We start from the raw sequence: 16,607 nt of genomic DNA on the forward strand, positions 1-16,607 counted from the left end.
CTAAATCTTTTCCAGATTGTTGACATGCCCACTAGACCGAATCTTAAATGTCCTGAAAAATCTTCTTTGATCGATCTTATTATAACTAATGTCCCCCATAGATTTAGTTTCGAAAGCCTCAAATTAAAAGCGATTCTCTGACCTACTTCTGAAGGACTTCCGGTTGCTCTTCGTGGCCGTTCGGTGGATTAACAGCCGGCCCTCCTCTCAGTGTATTTATTCCTCCCTGGAGCTGAGAGCAGAGTCGCTGTAATCTCCGGCGTTCAGCCCGGCAGCCTAGAGGCTCCATGAGGAGGAGGCTCATTAAGGAAGCCGCTCTGCACGTGTCCGACCGGCTGGACTCGGCTCCGCTCGTTTCCGCTCGGCTCCGCTCGGCTCTTTTCTGGTTTCCCTTCACAAACGTGTGTGGACAGTATGCCTGGCGCTGATTGGTCCACGCTACGGTGGGGATAAACTGAGAATCCCGCCCTGCCTGCAGGGGGCGCTATTTAGAGATCCCACAGAAGGTTAGGATGATAAAAAATAAAACATGTTTAATGAAAGAACTGTTATAAGGTTAACTTAAACTAGTAATTTAACCTTACTTACTTTTTTTGAACATTTACGCTTCATATAAATGTATGACATACTAAAATTACAGACTAAAACGGAAAATATATATACTCCCCACTATTTCAAATGGAGAATAAAAAGGACCTTTTACCAAAAAGTGAGTCGTGTCGAACAGAACCGGTCGGTGAACATGAGGCATTCTGGGAGAAGTCTCATCCACGAAAACTGCTTCCTTCTTCTGAGGAAAGATAATCTCCACTCGCTTCACATTTTCTTGATTATTAATACCGCTTCTGAGAAACTTTACAGGAGAACAATCAGTGCCGGGAAACCGTTATGGTAACTGCAGGCCACCGTATATACACGCGCGCGCACGCACACACACACGCGCGCGCTCACGCTAACAAGCAAACCAAACAGCATCCGCAGGAAACAAGGACCTGCAGCTGGAAGATAATTAATTAATACTGACCGTGTGTGTACGAGCGTGTGCGTGTGTGCGCGCGCTTGTGTGTGCGCGTGCGTAATCACGCGTAATGTTTCAGTGTAACATTGCCAATTATCTAAAGAAATACATAACTCACATGGAATATGTCTGATTTCTGCAGTGGTGGAAGATATTTCATGATGATCTCTTACTTCAATTAACGGTAGAGTATAAATATGAATTCATAAAAAGTTAAAGTATATGCCTTGTGAGTGTTATATAGTCATATTATTGGGATGTTATTGTTGATAAATTTGTTGTAAACAACATTTTAATGCCAAACTTAACTAATAACGCACAATATGTCTCACTGCAGAAAATATAAAACAATTTAAATACTCAAACGAAGTAACAAAGAAATGTACAAGTACAGCAATTTAGTTACATTATGTTCCTCATCTCTTTGTGTTCATCAGAAGACAACAACCGAAAGGATGTTTTGTAAAAGTAAACAGGTAAATAAATAAAACTGACGGACGCGCTCCGATAAAGGATGTTCCAGCAGGTTCACCTCGGGCTCTCCTCCATTATCCTCCTCCGGCCTCAGAGTTGGAGCTCCGAGAGCGGAGGGGAAGGAAGGTATGTGGGCTCGGTGCCAGCAGAGCCTGGGAGAGAAGCACTGAGGGGTTCAACTCTCTGAGGCAAGGCAGGTTACCCCGGCAACCGACCACCGCCACCACGAGTCAGGGGGGATGGGGGCTCCGAAATGTCAACTAGTCCAGGAAACGAGAAGAAAAGAAGCTCATTTTCACTCCATCATCCATGAGGACTTTTCTTCTTGAAACACAACAAAGGAGCTTGGAGAGGAATTCTTGGACCACCAGGTCACTGCCATTTTGTTCCTTAATTGTTTTAACTTTTATCACGATGACACTTTTAAATTAAAAACTACAAATGTCAATCAAATCAAGCTCACATTGTTCTACATGTTTAGCAGTGCAAGTCCTTGGGCAAAAAGTACAAAAGTAACCACCGAAATAGATGATGCAGATTGGTATTGTATATTTTGATTGTAGTTATTGGTGCATGTGGGGCGTAGAAGCTGCAGCTATAAGGTGGAGCTCATCTAGATGACTTCACATGCTGCTGGGCAGCTGGTGCATTCCTCCAAGAGATCTATAACGTGTATCATAATTCATATTAACAATACTGTTGAATATATGCTGTATTATTAAGCTGAATCTGCAAAGTAACTGTGATCACATAATGTATTCAATACTAAATATGATATTTTTCTCTGAGGTGGAGTTAAAGTATAAAGAAGCATAACTATTAAAGTAAAAGCACCTTTAAAATGATGCTTCAGTGCACAAGTTCAACTGAGGCTGAACAACTTATCCTTAAATGTCCTAAAATACAGATGATAATATCTTCTTCTAACCACCCGGCGCTAAGAACAACATCATTTTTATTTAAGTGACACCACCTTTCCTCTGGCTCCGCCCTCGGGACACATTTTACAACCTTTTTGCAAAGTAAGGATTATAAAAAAAAAAGTAAAAGACGCTTTGTTGGTTCTTTGTGATGATCCCTGCAGATTCATATAAAACACACACACACACACACACACAGTGTACACATTATACCTGTGAATGTGGGTTGCTCATTAGTGCTGATGCAGCAGCTGTCTGGACATCATCCTGCAGGAACTCCTTCCTAATTAAAAGCCTTTTGTTATTAATTAATAAATATTAAAGGTCCGTCCGGCAGGAACAAGAAGCTGCGGCCGGATATCAACACGTCCAAATGCTGGGCTGCTCCTCGGCTGTCTGGGAGGCCGCAGGGAAACAAAGAGACGCTCACGGGTCAACATGTCTGCATTCAGGTGTGAGTGCAGGAGAAGGATTTATAATTTGTGTCAAAGAAACGTAAAGTCTGGTGTTGTGACGTCATCGCTTTGTTTCACTTCATTCAGGCATTGTGTTCCTGTTTAGAGGATTTCCTCTGTTTCTCTGTCCACTTCCCCCAGCAGGCCCCATGCACCGCCAAGGATCTCTCCATCCATCCACCAGATGCCCTCAGACTGTCCCCCAAACCCCCCCAACACACACACACACACACACACACACACAGTATTTATACCAGCCCATCTCCGCCTTTGCCTCCCAGCCACCTGAACCCTCATCCGTATCTTTCTTTACTCTCCCTTCCTTGTTAATCTCTGTTACTTCTATTGGCAACGAGCTCGCACGTCTTTATTATTCCCCTCCATCACTTCACTGTTCACTTGTGTTTTTATCAATCAGTCGTGCGATCCCAGTATCTCAAAGACTGACATCCACATTGGATGATTTTGCACCTCACGAAATGCGTTTGGAGTGCTGCAGAAATATGAGTGCAAAAACATGAGTGCAAAAACACTTCCAGTTCCCTCGCCTCGAAGTCAAAGGCCCAATCCCAAGCTTTTACGAAAAAATCAAAATAAAAGGGTCGAAATGAGACGACAGAGGTTAACGGTCCAAAAAACATTGAGTTATGTAATCTAGCAGAGCTAGAAACAAAGTAGGCTCAGTAAAAAACAGTAAAAGATAAACATGAACGGTCCTTTCCATATTTTATGGCTGTTGTAAAATATTAGCCATAAACATTTCAGTTTGCCTTAACTTTGTTGAACAGCATCGGCTTCATTGTCCCACATGTTCTGTCACACAATTCGCTAAATCGTCGTTAAAAACGTTAGATTAACAACATTATGACATCATTTTTCATTCAAATCCAAAAAACAAAAATTTTGTTTTCTCTTCTCTCTCTGTTGTGATTGCAAACTAAATATGTTTTAGACTTTAAGTTCCGACAAAATGATTTTCAGGCCTCACATTTCTTCTCCTTTTTGGACATTATAGAGACGATGAGTCGATTCTAAACACCATCGATATGTGTACTGATGTTTTTGTACAGTTATTAAAAGTTGACCCGGCGGCACTAGGACCCATCAGACAATTCATCCGGCGCTAGGACCCCTCGGACACCGTGATCGTCTCTTTGTCTCCACCAGTCAGAGCCTCCTCCTCCTCCTCCTCCTCCTCCTCTCTTGTAGTCTCTCTAGTCTCACTCCGTGTCTCTCTCCATCAGCAGCGCTGTGGATGCTTGCAGGGACAGAAACATGGCTGTGAATCTCGGCAAGAACAGACTGGAGCTGCTGACCGCCTACCAGGACGTCATCGACGAGACCTCGGACACCGACTGGTGAGTCCTGCGCCCCCACTCTTCTCTCTCTCTCTCTTTCGCTCTCCATCTCTTCTTTCCCGTTGCTGCGCTCTTGGGGTCCCTCGGGGTTTTGTTATCCGGGTTTTGGTGCACGCTGAGGATGCGCAGGGCACACAGTGCAGCATCACCACCACCACCACCACCACCACCATCATCATCATCATCATCATAGCCGTGGTGGTGCAGATTCCCCACTGCTCCACGCGCTGTCAAGTCAGTTTTATTTAATTGTTTTTTATCTCTGCAGCTTTGCGTAATTACGCGCATTACGCAGCTTGCGAGCCGGGGGAAGCTTTTTTAAAGCAGTGAAAGTGAGAGTTTTCTGTTGTTGGTGGGAGTCGTACGCCAATCAGGAGAGCAGCAGGTTTTCGTGTCTGCACTGCAGAGTCGGGGCAATGTGCGGAGTGTGCGCACTGGACACATAATTGTGCAAGCGGACCGCTTTGTTTCCCCTCAGTTTGTCCTCTCAGTCGGGACCAGACAGCTGGAAGCAATCTCAGGCTTTTTATGCAACGTGATGCAGCAGCAGCGGCGCGCACGCGCGTGTGTTAGAGAGAGAGAGAGAGAGAGAGAGAGAGACGCTTCAGCTTCAGATATACTGATGAGTCCCTGCATCCCAAATCGAGGGCCGTAGAGGGGCGAGGCCGGGAGGGGGGAGGGAGGAGAGAGGGAGGGGTTGGGGGGGGGGGGGGTCCATCATCACTCTTTGTGGCCTTTTCCTCACTTGGAAATAGTGCAGGAGGTGGCGAGCAAAAAGCACGCTGACATCTAGAAGGTGGAAGTGAAATCGCTGCCCTCCAACCACATCCTATGAGGCTTCACGTTCTCACGAGGCAGGACTCTGCTCTACGTGGGGGAAGGCAACTGTGGCTGGAGGACGAACTCGCAAAAGAAAATTGCGTACTTACGTGTTTTTTGTGTGGAATAAACCATTCTCAGTAATATTCACACTTAGTGGATGAGTACATTCTGAACCACCGGGTTTAGTGTGTCGACCACCTGGATGCAGCGCTGGTCAGCAGCCAACCAGGGAGGCACGACGCTCTCGCACTTTTCGGAGGTCATGAAACAGTTAAGCGCCTCAAGAGGAGGTCATATTTGACTTTGAGCCTCAGAGTTAAACTGTAACTTGTTGCCCTTGGTCACGATAAGCCAGCGAGTCCCCGCTGGAGCGATGCCAAAGTCACACTCATTGTTTTTGGCCACTTGGTGGCAGCAGAAACGAGTCGTGACCACAGCGGTGACACATCGTGACCTTTTTAAAGTTGTTTCCACGTCCAGCAGCTTCAGAGCAAACAGGCGTGGAACTGAATTTGTGTTTTATGGCCTCCTGGTGAAGTGAAATATTCTCTGTTGTTGATCTCCACCGACTCCTGAGAGACAAACCTGCATCCTAAGCTGCTGAAGGCTAGCATAGCTAGCGGAAAGCTCAACACATTTGCGTAAATTTCCGCTCGTTACATGCATACAGCCTTAAAAAAAGAAGAGAAAAAAAAGAAATATACACTTCCGTTCAAAAGTTTGGGGTCAACCAGACAATTTTGTGTCTTCCATGAAAAATCACACTTTTATTTATCAAATGAATATAAAATGTAGTCAAGACATTGACAAGGTTAGAAATAATGATTTTTATTTGAAGTATTAATTTTGTTCTACAAACTTCAAGCTCAAAGGAAGGCCAGTTGTATCGCTTATTACACCAGCATAACTGTTTTCAGCTGTGCTAGCATAATTGGACAAGGCTTTTCTCATCAGATATTAGTCTTCTAAGGCGATTAGCAAACACAATGTACCATTAGAACACTGGAGTGATAGTTGATGGAAATGGGCCTCTATACACCTATGGAGATATTTCATTAGAAACCAGACACTTCCACCTAGAATAGTCATTTACCACATTAACAATGTATCTTGTGTATTTCTGATTAATGTTATCTTTATTGAAAAAACAGTGCTTTTCTTTGAAAAATAAAGACATTTCTAAGTGACCCCAAACTTTTGAACGGTAGTGTATATATATATACTTCCCTCTTCTTCGGAAACAACTTAGTTATGTTTATGAAAATAGGTGGACCCCTCCCCCTCCCCTCCTCCCGCCCAGCATGGGCTTGTGCTGCCTTCAGACTTCCTCGTTCATCATTATCTGCTTGATTATCTACTTTTTGTTCTCGTAGATGAAGCTATAAGTGCTGGATGAGCCCAGCCTGAGCTCCGTGGAGCCGAGTGGAGCTCCAGATCCAGCTGCCTGTTATCTTTTAGGTTCCTTTTTACACACCCGGCGACTTCACATTGTCATCTCTCTTTATTTTAAATTTTATTTAAGCGCTGCTGTTGAATTCACAATAGTAACCACCACTCATTTCACAAATCTCTGCAGGTGGTGCCGTGTTTGAGCTCAGATTACAGATCCTGTTTTGAGTTGTTGGGAGGAGGCACCGTCTTAACCGCGAAATGCGAACCTGTGCCATCTGTTGCCGGCCATTAGTCTAAATGAGGTCAGATTGACTTGAAAACACACGCACTGGTTCTGCTTTCAGGTCGAAGATTTTTTTTGGGGAGGTTTTGTTTCCACGTTGTGTTCCTGGTGTGGACACGGTTTCCATAATGAAAATATTCTTCTACTGCTACCCAACAATTAAAAGAATACCCAACACTTTTGACATTTCAAATATTTTGCATGCACCCTATAGTCTGAGATTTGAGAGTCTAATATAGCATCATGCTAACGGGGAATTGAAAAAATACCTTTGAAAGCTGCTCCAACACATTTAGGGTCACTATACCAAATTAGTGCAGAATTGGAGGCTCATCAGGCTGTGAACGCTTCGGATACTGTACAATGTACAGCTGGCAACAATAATCATTTGATACCTCCATATTGAGGAATGTGAACATTGTATTTAACGAAACGGCTAAATCTGAACAAAAGGAGGCAGACGTCGACGCTTCACTCGGGACTCTTTTGGGGTTCTTTGTTGACTCCAGTCAAACATGTGAGATGCTCGTCAGACGTCTAGTGGTAAAGTCTCTTTCCTCTTTCTGAGCATGTTTGTCTCACAACAGTCTGGCACTAAGCTCCGCCCCCCTCCTTTAAGCCCCGGCGTCGTGATGTTTGTGTGTCACTGCGTCCCGTTAATGTGAGTGACAGCTGCCGACAACCAACCCAGAGGTTCATGTTGTTCCTCTCCCCAATGTTTGCTTATTCTGTCGGATGATCTGCTGCAGCAGAGAGACGCTCGATGAGATTTGAACAAAGGCGGAGACTTCCAAACGCCGCTGACCCCAAACAACACGGGACCCCCCTCCACCCCCCTCTGTCCTCATAATGATACACCCCTCTGTCCATCCAAGATCCTTTTAAAGCTGAATAAGGGCAGCAGTAGTCTGGCTCCATGGCCTCTAAAGAGGTCTCGTCCACCAATCAGATCCTTTTTAAGGTAGCGTCGAGAATTATCTTCTTGCTTCGCTCGTTTTATGAAGAATATAAAGTTAATATGCAGCAACAAAAACATCCACGATCTTCGTGAAACACGTTTAACAAAATATTGTTCATTATTTTATAAGCCGAACAATTAATAGAGAAAAGATGATTTGGCTACAGGCAGTTTACTTCAGTAGTTACTGAAATAATGAGTTGTAAAAAAAAAAAAAAAAGGCAAATATGTCATAATTTATGCATTAAAATGTTTGTCGGCAAAATCCAAATGTATCTATAATCTTTATGGGCTTTCGGATGATTGGTTGATAAAGCATGCACTTTGGTAAATTGAAGTGAACGTGACTGATGAAGAGAATCTTGAGTTAAAAACAGAGCCTCAGATAGAACGTATAACTCGAGTGGCCTTTCAGTGGCTAGTGTACATTCCTTTGAGCTCGTTGTAGTTTAGTGTTTTTCCTCATCTTCCTCATGTTCATGTCCTCTTCATCTTCATTTCCTGCTCCGTCGTCTTTATCTTGTAACGGTTCGATCGGTGTCTCCTGCTCTCGTTGTGGAGTCAACCAGGAAGCTGCAACATGAAAGCCGGAGAGCTTTATTCATTCATTGCATGCTGGCATAATGCTGCGTGTGTCCCTGTGAACGGGCCTTATCTCCGCCTCGCTCACAGCGCCGCCGCCCAGCAGCGCGTGCCATCCGGAGAAGGGCTCTGTTAAAACCAGGCTCGTTCTCCGGGCTGGGAGACAACCCCGTGTGGACATGTAGCGCCTTTCAATCAAACCCCATCGCGAGGAAATCATGAACTCCTGCATCGGGATGCCGGGAACACGATCTCATCGTCTTGTTCATAACAAGCTACGAACCCAAGTTTCTTTAGAGCGAAAATAATCCCTAAAGTTCTTTATTAACCCTCCTGTCACCTTCACATTTACTAACATATTTTACCCTCGGGGTCAATTTGACCCCAGCAATTAAAACCTCCAGAAAATTATTAGAATTAATATTGTTTCCCAAGTTTAAGTGTGAGGTACTTTATGTTTGTTTGTTGACTACCTAAATAGCCCTTTAAATATATAAAAAAGTTGATATTTCTTATATGTTTGACACTGAAAAACAGCCTGGGGTCAAATTGACCCCAAAGAACACCGACGTTAAACATTGAATGGGGTCAAATTGACCCGAAAGATAACAGGAGGGTTAAATGAGAAAAGAGAATACTTTTCATCGGAGTGCACACAACCATGCCGTAACTTCTTATAACAATAATAATACATTTAATTCATATAGCGGTTTTTAAGGTACTCAAAGACAGTTTACATGTTACATTAATACACAGTAGACGCAGCTCCAGGGAGCAATTCAGGGTTACGTGTCTTGCTCAAGGACACATCGACTCGGGCGGGGCTTGAACCGCCAACCCCCTGATTGGAGGCCCACTTATGGGATGGATTATCATGACCTTTCTGTCCAGACGTTCATGGTTCCTGGACCTCTGACCTTTCCTCTAGCGCCACCATGAGGCTGATTTTTGTTGATTTGAGTGACACGGCTCTTGCTTTGAAAGAAATCTGAGATCTAAGAGCTGCGACAAGACGGCCTCGTTATTTCACCTGGTGCCTGAAGGACGGAGGAGAGACCGCGGGGCTCTCCCGCCACAAACGTCAGACCCAGATTCAGGGTTATCCAATATCAAACAATCCGCAGACGTTCAGGAATGCCGAGCGCTCTGCGGCTGCCGATTGGCCCCCGAGGCGGCTGTCACGTGACCCTTTGACCCCCCTCCAGCTGCTGGAGGAGGCCGTTGCCTGACGAGTCACCTCTGGCAGCCTGACAAAAGAAGAAAATGGTGGTAAGAGGAGCCGAGCTGGAGGGTCGGCGGACTCTGAGTCACGTTTCATGGATTGAATCTCTCAGACAGAGACCCGGCGGGGCTGACGCAGATGTTTGTCTTATTCACCTTTTTTTCTCCTCGCTCACATTTCTAAACGTGGTTAATCATTAATACATGTGTTTTATGTATTTCTATTCACACTGGCGGCCGATTTCAAGGTTGGTCATTCAACGTGGCACCAAAGAGCTGCGGGGGGGCAAATGAAAAACAAAGGTACCGTGGCACTCTGGGCTCAGGGTGTTCTTTGCTGCTGGATTTACTGAGACGGGGAGCAAATGGAAGGAAATGCGGACATTGTGAAGAGAAAGCCGAGCCCCCGAAAAGGCAAAGCTCTCGATTTACAAGCGTCCGCACGTTCCCTCCCTCGCCCGTGGCCATGAGCTCTGGGTCGTGGTGGGAAAAGAGAACGAGATCGCGGATACACGCGCTGAAATGAGCTTCCTCTCGATGGTTGGCTGGGCTCAGGTGAACGGGGGAAGTTGACGGATGAAAATTGGATGTCATAAGCGTATGTTATTGGACCAACAGTACAAAAGCAAACTAATATTCATATTATAGAGCCTCAAGGTCTTTCCTTTTGAGAATTAGGACTGGGGAACATCATCAATTAGTTCATTGTTGACCATCATTTTTATTTATTTATTTTTATTTATTTATATATTTTTATATTTATTTATATTTATTTATATTTATTTATATTTATTTATATTTATTTATATTTATTTTTACTTATTTTTATCTATTTAAATTTTTTAAAAACATTTTAAAATTTATTTATTTAAATAGACATAACACCTAGAGGATGACAAAACAGTGCACAAAGAGTATTGAAACATGATGTGTGTGCGTGGCGTGTGTGTGTGTGTATGTGTGTGTGTGAGCTCACACACATTGTTGACCATCATAACAGCGCCGGTATCAAATGATGCAGATGCACATGGGACCCAACACCAGTCACATTATCATCATTATCTTTATTTCAAAGGGACCATGTACAAGTTTAAACATGAATGTCACCATTAGATGCTCTGAACCAGATTGCAGCTCCAGATAATCTTCATCTGTCGTCCCTTGACAGACCATAATAAACATAAAACAATAACAAACAGTACAACACACTACCACAGTATATGTGGTAAGAATAACACACAGTACAATGAGAAACTGCAGTTCAGCACATTAAAATTAAGTAATACAAACCATTAAAAGTAAGTAATAAAAAACATTAAAACTAAGTAATAAAAACGTTAAAGGTAAGTAATATGAGCCATAATAATTTTGCTCAGTGAGTCCAGCTTTCAACTGATTTTTTAAAGATTATTTTTAAAAGTGCTGATCGAGCTCTAGTATCCTATACTGTATTTTCATTGGCTGCAGGAGGCTGGATGGAGCTTGTAGCGTTTTGGTGTTCTCATAAATCAAACACGCATTTAAAAAACAGGATAGAATAATCTGCCTGGTACGGGATGTGAATGTTGTGTCGTAAAATGTTCCCAGACGGATTCTCAGGGAAACCCCTCGGCCCCCTGGTATTGATTATTTCGTCTCGCTCTTCGACTCGTCGGTGCCAGAGAGAGACGGACTGTATTATTAATGGATCCTCGACTTTTTTTCTTTCTTTCAATCTCCTTCTTATTTCTAACGACCGAGTGTGTCAGGAAGCAAACGGGGAGGTGTGTCCCGATCGATCAGACGTCTCCAGATGTGACCTTCTGACCTCTCGTACGTGTCGAGGACATCAGCCAGAACTTTACTTCCGACTCACTTAACGAACTTTAACTCTCCCGCTCTCAGCGGCGATTAAAGCCGGATATGAATTATGAAACCGTCGTGTGTTCTGCTCTCTCTGCAGCGCCTGCAATCTGCTCAGATTAATATAGAACGGGGTTAGTAGTCCAACATGCAGCGCAGGCGCTCACCTTCATCGTGGCTGCTCTGACATGTACCTTCACTTAATGGACTGTTTTATTAATTGTTAAGTCTCTCTAAACATATTTGAGTTTCATAATTTACTCGGTCCAGTCTTATACATGAAGATTTATTCCTATTTCACGTGAGAGGCTACAGTACTCACACAAAAAGACAAACTATGTCTTTACGATGACGATTTGGGAAAACAGAAAATGACCGCATTTGTATAAGCCGTAACAAACCTTTGTTTTTGTTGCTATTTTGACATCGAAATGATTTCTAACGTTCTAAAATTAGAATGTTCCTATTTATTTTATGTTGATTGATTTTGAAAAGTAAAACGGGATCGAAAATCAATCCATATAATAAATGAATTGATGATGCAGTTGTTTAACAACAGGAAAGGGACACTGAGGCCACGCTACGTATTTATATTATATATATAAAAATATGTATAATATATATATATATATAAATATATAATATATTTATATATATATATATATATAATATATTTATATATATATAAAAATATGTATAATATATATATATATATTATATATGTATATATATTTAATATATATATATATTATATAGCTTGCAGAGACAGATAAGACATCAAGGAGATCTTTTGTCTTTCAGGGAATGATCTTCCTCATTTTATTGATCGGCCGCTCTTCTTCGCTCCCCTTCCTCCTCCTCCTCCTCCTCCTATCTTATTTCTTCACCACTTTTAATCATTCACCAGTCTTTTTTCACATCCTCTCTTTATGTCTCTCTTTACCTCCCTCCCCTCTCCTAGCGGTTGACATTTAAGTGTAGAAGCAGTCGGTTGTTCCTGCGTCTCTGTGGCCGGTTTTTAATCCACAGCTTGCTAGCGGACAGCTGGCAGGTTCCCAGGCAGGCGGCGTGTGCTCCCAGGCGGCCGGCGTGTTAGGCGTCGGCACACCGGCTCCAGATGTTCACCAGCTAACCCTTCGAGTAGCTACTTCTGCACCACGCCTTTAGCACTGCTCGTTCCATGAAGATGAACTCTGCTGTGAGCTGCAGGCTTTTTGTCCCCCCCCCCCCCCTCCCCACTATCTTATCATCTTATCTTTGTCCATTACCTCCATCTTCGCTCTCTTTTCTGGCTGCTCGCCGCGGCGGCTCCATAATGGGGGTCGTGACCTTCGGGTCCCAGAGAAATGTGAGATTACGGGGACTGACGGACGGGCGGGCGCGTCGGGCCGAGGTCGGCGCCCCGGTGAGGAATGAGGAGGGTGACGTCACTCCAGACGATGAAGCAAATCAAAACCAGACCCGCCTCCGGCCTCACGGGGTCACGGGGTCACGTTTAAAAGCTCATCCTGAGATGTGGACACTTTGTCATGAGGAGGGAGAAGTTACTACTTTCACCCTTGTGTTGCCTTAGGGTCATTTTGACCCGAATCAATATTACACCCTCCCCCCGCCTTTGGGTCATTTTGACCCGATTCAATGTTTCACCCTCCTGTTACCTTTATATTTACTAACATATTTTACCCTTTGGGTTCAATTTGACGCCAGCAATTAAAACCTCCAGAAAATTATTAGAATTAATATTGTTTTCCAAGTTTAAGTGTGAGGCACTTTATGTTTGTTTGTTGACTACCGAAAGATCACCGACATTAAACATTGAATGGGGTCAAATTAATCCTAAAGCGGGGGGAGGGTGTAATATTGATTCGGGTCAAAATGACCCTAAGGCAACACAAGGGTTAAGAGAAATTGAAAACCTTGTATATATAGGATGTTTTTTTCCATTCTTTTCAATATATTATAGGCTCAATACATCCGTATGCCTGACACAAACACGCCCGTGGCTCAGCTGGTCCTACAGAACCCGCGGGTCCGGGAGTTCGATCTCCTCCTGGTTCTGCATGTCCATCAAAGCCATATTTCCAGTGCGGGGGGGCGGGCTTTAAACCGAGAAGATGAACTCAGTGTCCGGGTGACTTTAACTCCACCCCACGAGGCAGCAGCTCATAATCTGTTTTTATTGCACAATATGGAGCTGTGGAGAGATGCAGCTGCTGGGTGGTGCAGAAGAACTGGACAGAAGATTTAAAAAAAATGTATCTCCAGAGCTTGTTAACTTATTTTTAACTCAGTCCCTGATATCAGTTTGACATCTGGGAGTCGCCCGGGAGGGTCTCCACTCAGATTAAACTCTGCTCTGATTTAGGGGGCTGGAGTTCCTCCGGGGGGGATAAAGATAATATTCATAAATTGTGATGTGCTCTGTTTCGTTGAAAGTGAAGGCCGGTGTCGGTACCCCCCCCGACGGGCTGCTCTCCTCGGACTGAAAGCGCTCTTTTCATATTTTCCAATGTGCCTCCCTTCTCATTGATGTGGTCTCTCCATTCACGAGGCCTTAGAAACATGCATTTATTCCGCATTAAACGTTTAAGAAACGACATATTTGAAAAACAATGTCCGTGTCTCTCCTTCCTTCTCTTCGCTTCCATCCGTCATGGTTCTGTTTCTTCACCGGCTGCATGATGTCGACTCTCTCGCGCTGCCGCTGGCAGAAACGCTGCGTCTCGTGCTACGTGTGATGATTAGTTTCATTCGCAATTATTCATTTGGTCTTTCCTTTTATTTCAGTCATCTAGAAAATTACAAATGTTCCCCATAGCTCAACACGATGTGTTTAAATTGTCCAAACAGTCCAAACCCAAAAGAGATTCAGTTTCCAGAGTTTTCATGTATTATCCTCTGATTGGAGAATCTGCAATCTGTGAATTCTTTATTTTAAACTTGAGTTTAATATATTTGAAAGTCTGTTATTATAAAATTATAATTGTATTTGTCACTGGGACGACCAATCGATTATTTCAGTGTTAATTGTGACTAAGCAGCCATGATGTCGTTTTTTTCTTTTGCTGGAAAACAAAGGACGGTGTCCCAAACTGTGGGAGGTGGTGAAGCTATAACCTTTAAAAAAAATAAAAAAATTTCAAGACAGGAGGTGTTAATTAATCTGTCACCCCCGATGGAGCCAAAAGCCAAAAGCCACGGTTTGTGTGTCAGAGCACATTTAGTCCCTGAAGAGAGTCGGGCTGACGTTCTGCTGCCCATGTCAAAGGTTTTCAACTCGACGGCTTCGGAACCCCGAAGCTCTGAATAATTTTGCTTCCCTCTGAATCATTTGCACTCTGCCCTCACAGTTTCATAGCAGGAGGAAGAGGAGACGGAGGATTCAAGATTCAAGATGTTTTATTTGTCACATACACACACAGGGTGTGCAGTGAAATGAAAGTGGCAATGCTCAGCAGGAATGTGCAAGGGCAACAAGTACACACTATTTACAAATAAAAACAACACAATAGTGTGTGTGTGTGTGTGTGTGTGTGTGGGTGAGGTCCACAATCCTGATGGCCTGAGGAAAGAAACTCCGTCTCAGTCTCTGTTCTTGCAGCGTGCCTGCCTGACCGCAGCAGCTGAAACAGTCTGTTGTTGGGGTGGTGAGGATCCTTCATGATCCTGCGGCTCTGGTTCTGCACCTCCTGTACAAGTCCTGCAGGTGGGAGTCGCTCAACGCACTACTCTGCAGAGCCTTCCTGTCCTGAGCGGAGCAGTTGCCAAACCAGGCAGTGATGCTTCCTGTCAGGACGCCTCTACAGCTCCAGAGTAGAAGGACTGAAGGATCCTCTAAATTTCTCAGCTGCCTGAGGTGGTAGAGGCGCTGCTTGCCTTTCTCACCAGAGTGTGACCATGTCAGATCTCCCCAGTGGTGAGTACGTCCTCTGTTGAAGTCCACAATCAGCTTTGGTGACATTCATGATGAGGCTGTTGTCCCGCACAGAGTGACAGATCAGCAACTTCCTCCAGGTAGGCCTTGTCGGAGATGCCCACCACCACTGTGTCATCCGCACAGTCATGTGTACAGGAGTACAGTAGGGGCTTGGGATCCTGTGTTCAGGGTGAGGACACCCTGACCACCGGGGTCCAGGATCCAAGCACACAGGGGGGTTCAGTCCCAGCTCAATATAATCAATGAACACCCCTCTGGCTGTCCAGGAGTGTGGTGTGCAGTACCTGGGAGACAGCATCATCTGTGGATCTGATAAGCAAACTGCAGCGGGTCCATGGAGGAAGGAGGAAGGCGCAGATGTAGTCCTTTATCAGCCTCTCAGCATTTCATGACCACATACATGCTGGAGAAGCATTCTTGGGCACAGGGACAATAGTGGATCTCTTGAAGCAGGCGGGGACCACGGACTCAGCCAGGGAGAGGTTGAATATTGTGGTGAACACTGGAGGAGGAGGAGAGGGAGATTAAATTGGCCTTTTAGCTCTTAGTTTTTAGGTACAAGGAACGCATTTAAATTTACAACCGGAGTCACAGAATTCATCCCAGAAACAATGGTGAGTGCTTTATTGATTTTAATATGCAGAGTGGTTGACACTCCTCTCCACTCTGAAACTAAATAAAGGCTCAAATCAAACCGCTCTGTGCCCCAACGCGGTCCAACTGCCAGACAACGCGTTCCGCACGAGTGTTTCGACTGTTTCATTCAAGTATAACGTGAGGAAACCCCGATGTGAGGTTCCAGCCGGTGTTGTGGTGGTTTCTGCCTCCCCGAGGACAACGAGAGGCTCGAAACGCACTTTTCCTCAAGGTAACACAAAAGGTTTTTTTTTAACTGCCAAGACGACCGTGAAATGTGAAAAGAGGCGGGTCTTCGTTGGAGGTCCAATTAAATTAAATCCGAGGACATTTGAAAACGTTTTCCCGTCGGTCGCGCACACTCTGATGAGCCTCCCGTGTGCCCAAATATATGGAGGAAAAGCCTCGACTTTGATAGGAAGGAATGTGATGCCATCTTGGAGCACAGGTCAGCTCTCATGATCGGAGCTATAAGAGTAACTGAAACTGGGCGCTTGGCAGATGATGTAAATCAGGCTCCGGATGCACATTTAATGGCAAGAAGTGGAAACAAACAATCAAGGCTCACGGTCGTGGGTTCCGTGGTGACCCGGGCTCCTTGAAGCACCCGGGTCCACATGAAAAGAGAGCGATATTTCTCCAGTACAGATTATTAGTCGCAAAATCAGCCAATCATCTACTTTTCAAAGGTTAGTCCATCCTCTAACAC

General features: G+C 44.3%; 1 protein-coding gene across 4 annotated transcripts in view; it reads left to right on the plus strand.

The window, feature by feature from the left end:
- The first annotated feature begins 4,111 nt into the window (after positions 1–4,111).
- Positions 4,112–16,607, plus strand: part of dbn1 (drebrin 1) — a 96,486-nt gene continuing 83,990 nt past the window's right edge. For 2 of the 4 annotated variants that reach the window (XM_056440175.1, XM_056440182.1), the window contains exon 1: positions 4,112–4,225. In XM_056440175.1, the coding sequence (XP_056296150.1) occupies positions 4,143–4,225 (83 nt within the window). In that variant the 5' untranslated portion in view covers positions 4,112–4,142. The remainder of the gene's footprint in view (positions 4,226–16,607) is intronic. The other 2 variants (XM_056440191.1, XM_056440200.1) reach the window with 2 other exon arrangements.

The sequence above is a fragment of the Pseudoliparis swirei genome, chromosome 3, assembly GCF_029220125.1.
Source record: "Pseudoliparis swirei isolate HS2019 ecotype Mariana Trench chromosome 3, NWPU_hadal_v1, whole genome shotgun sequence".
In the NCBI taxonomy this organism is placed as follows: Eukaryota; Metazoa; Chordata; class Actinopteri; order Perciformes; family Liparidae; genus Pseudoliparis; species Pseudoliparis swirei.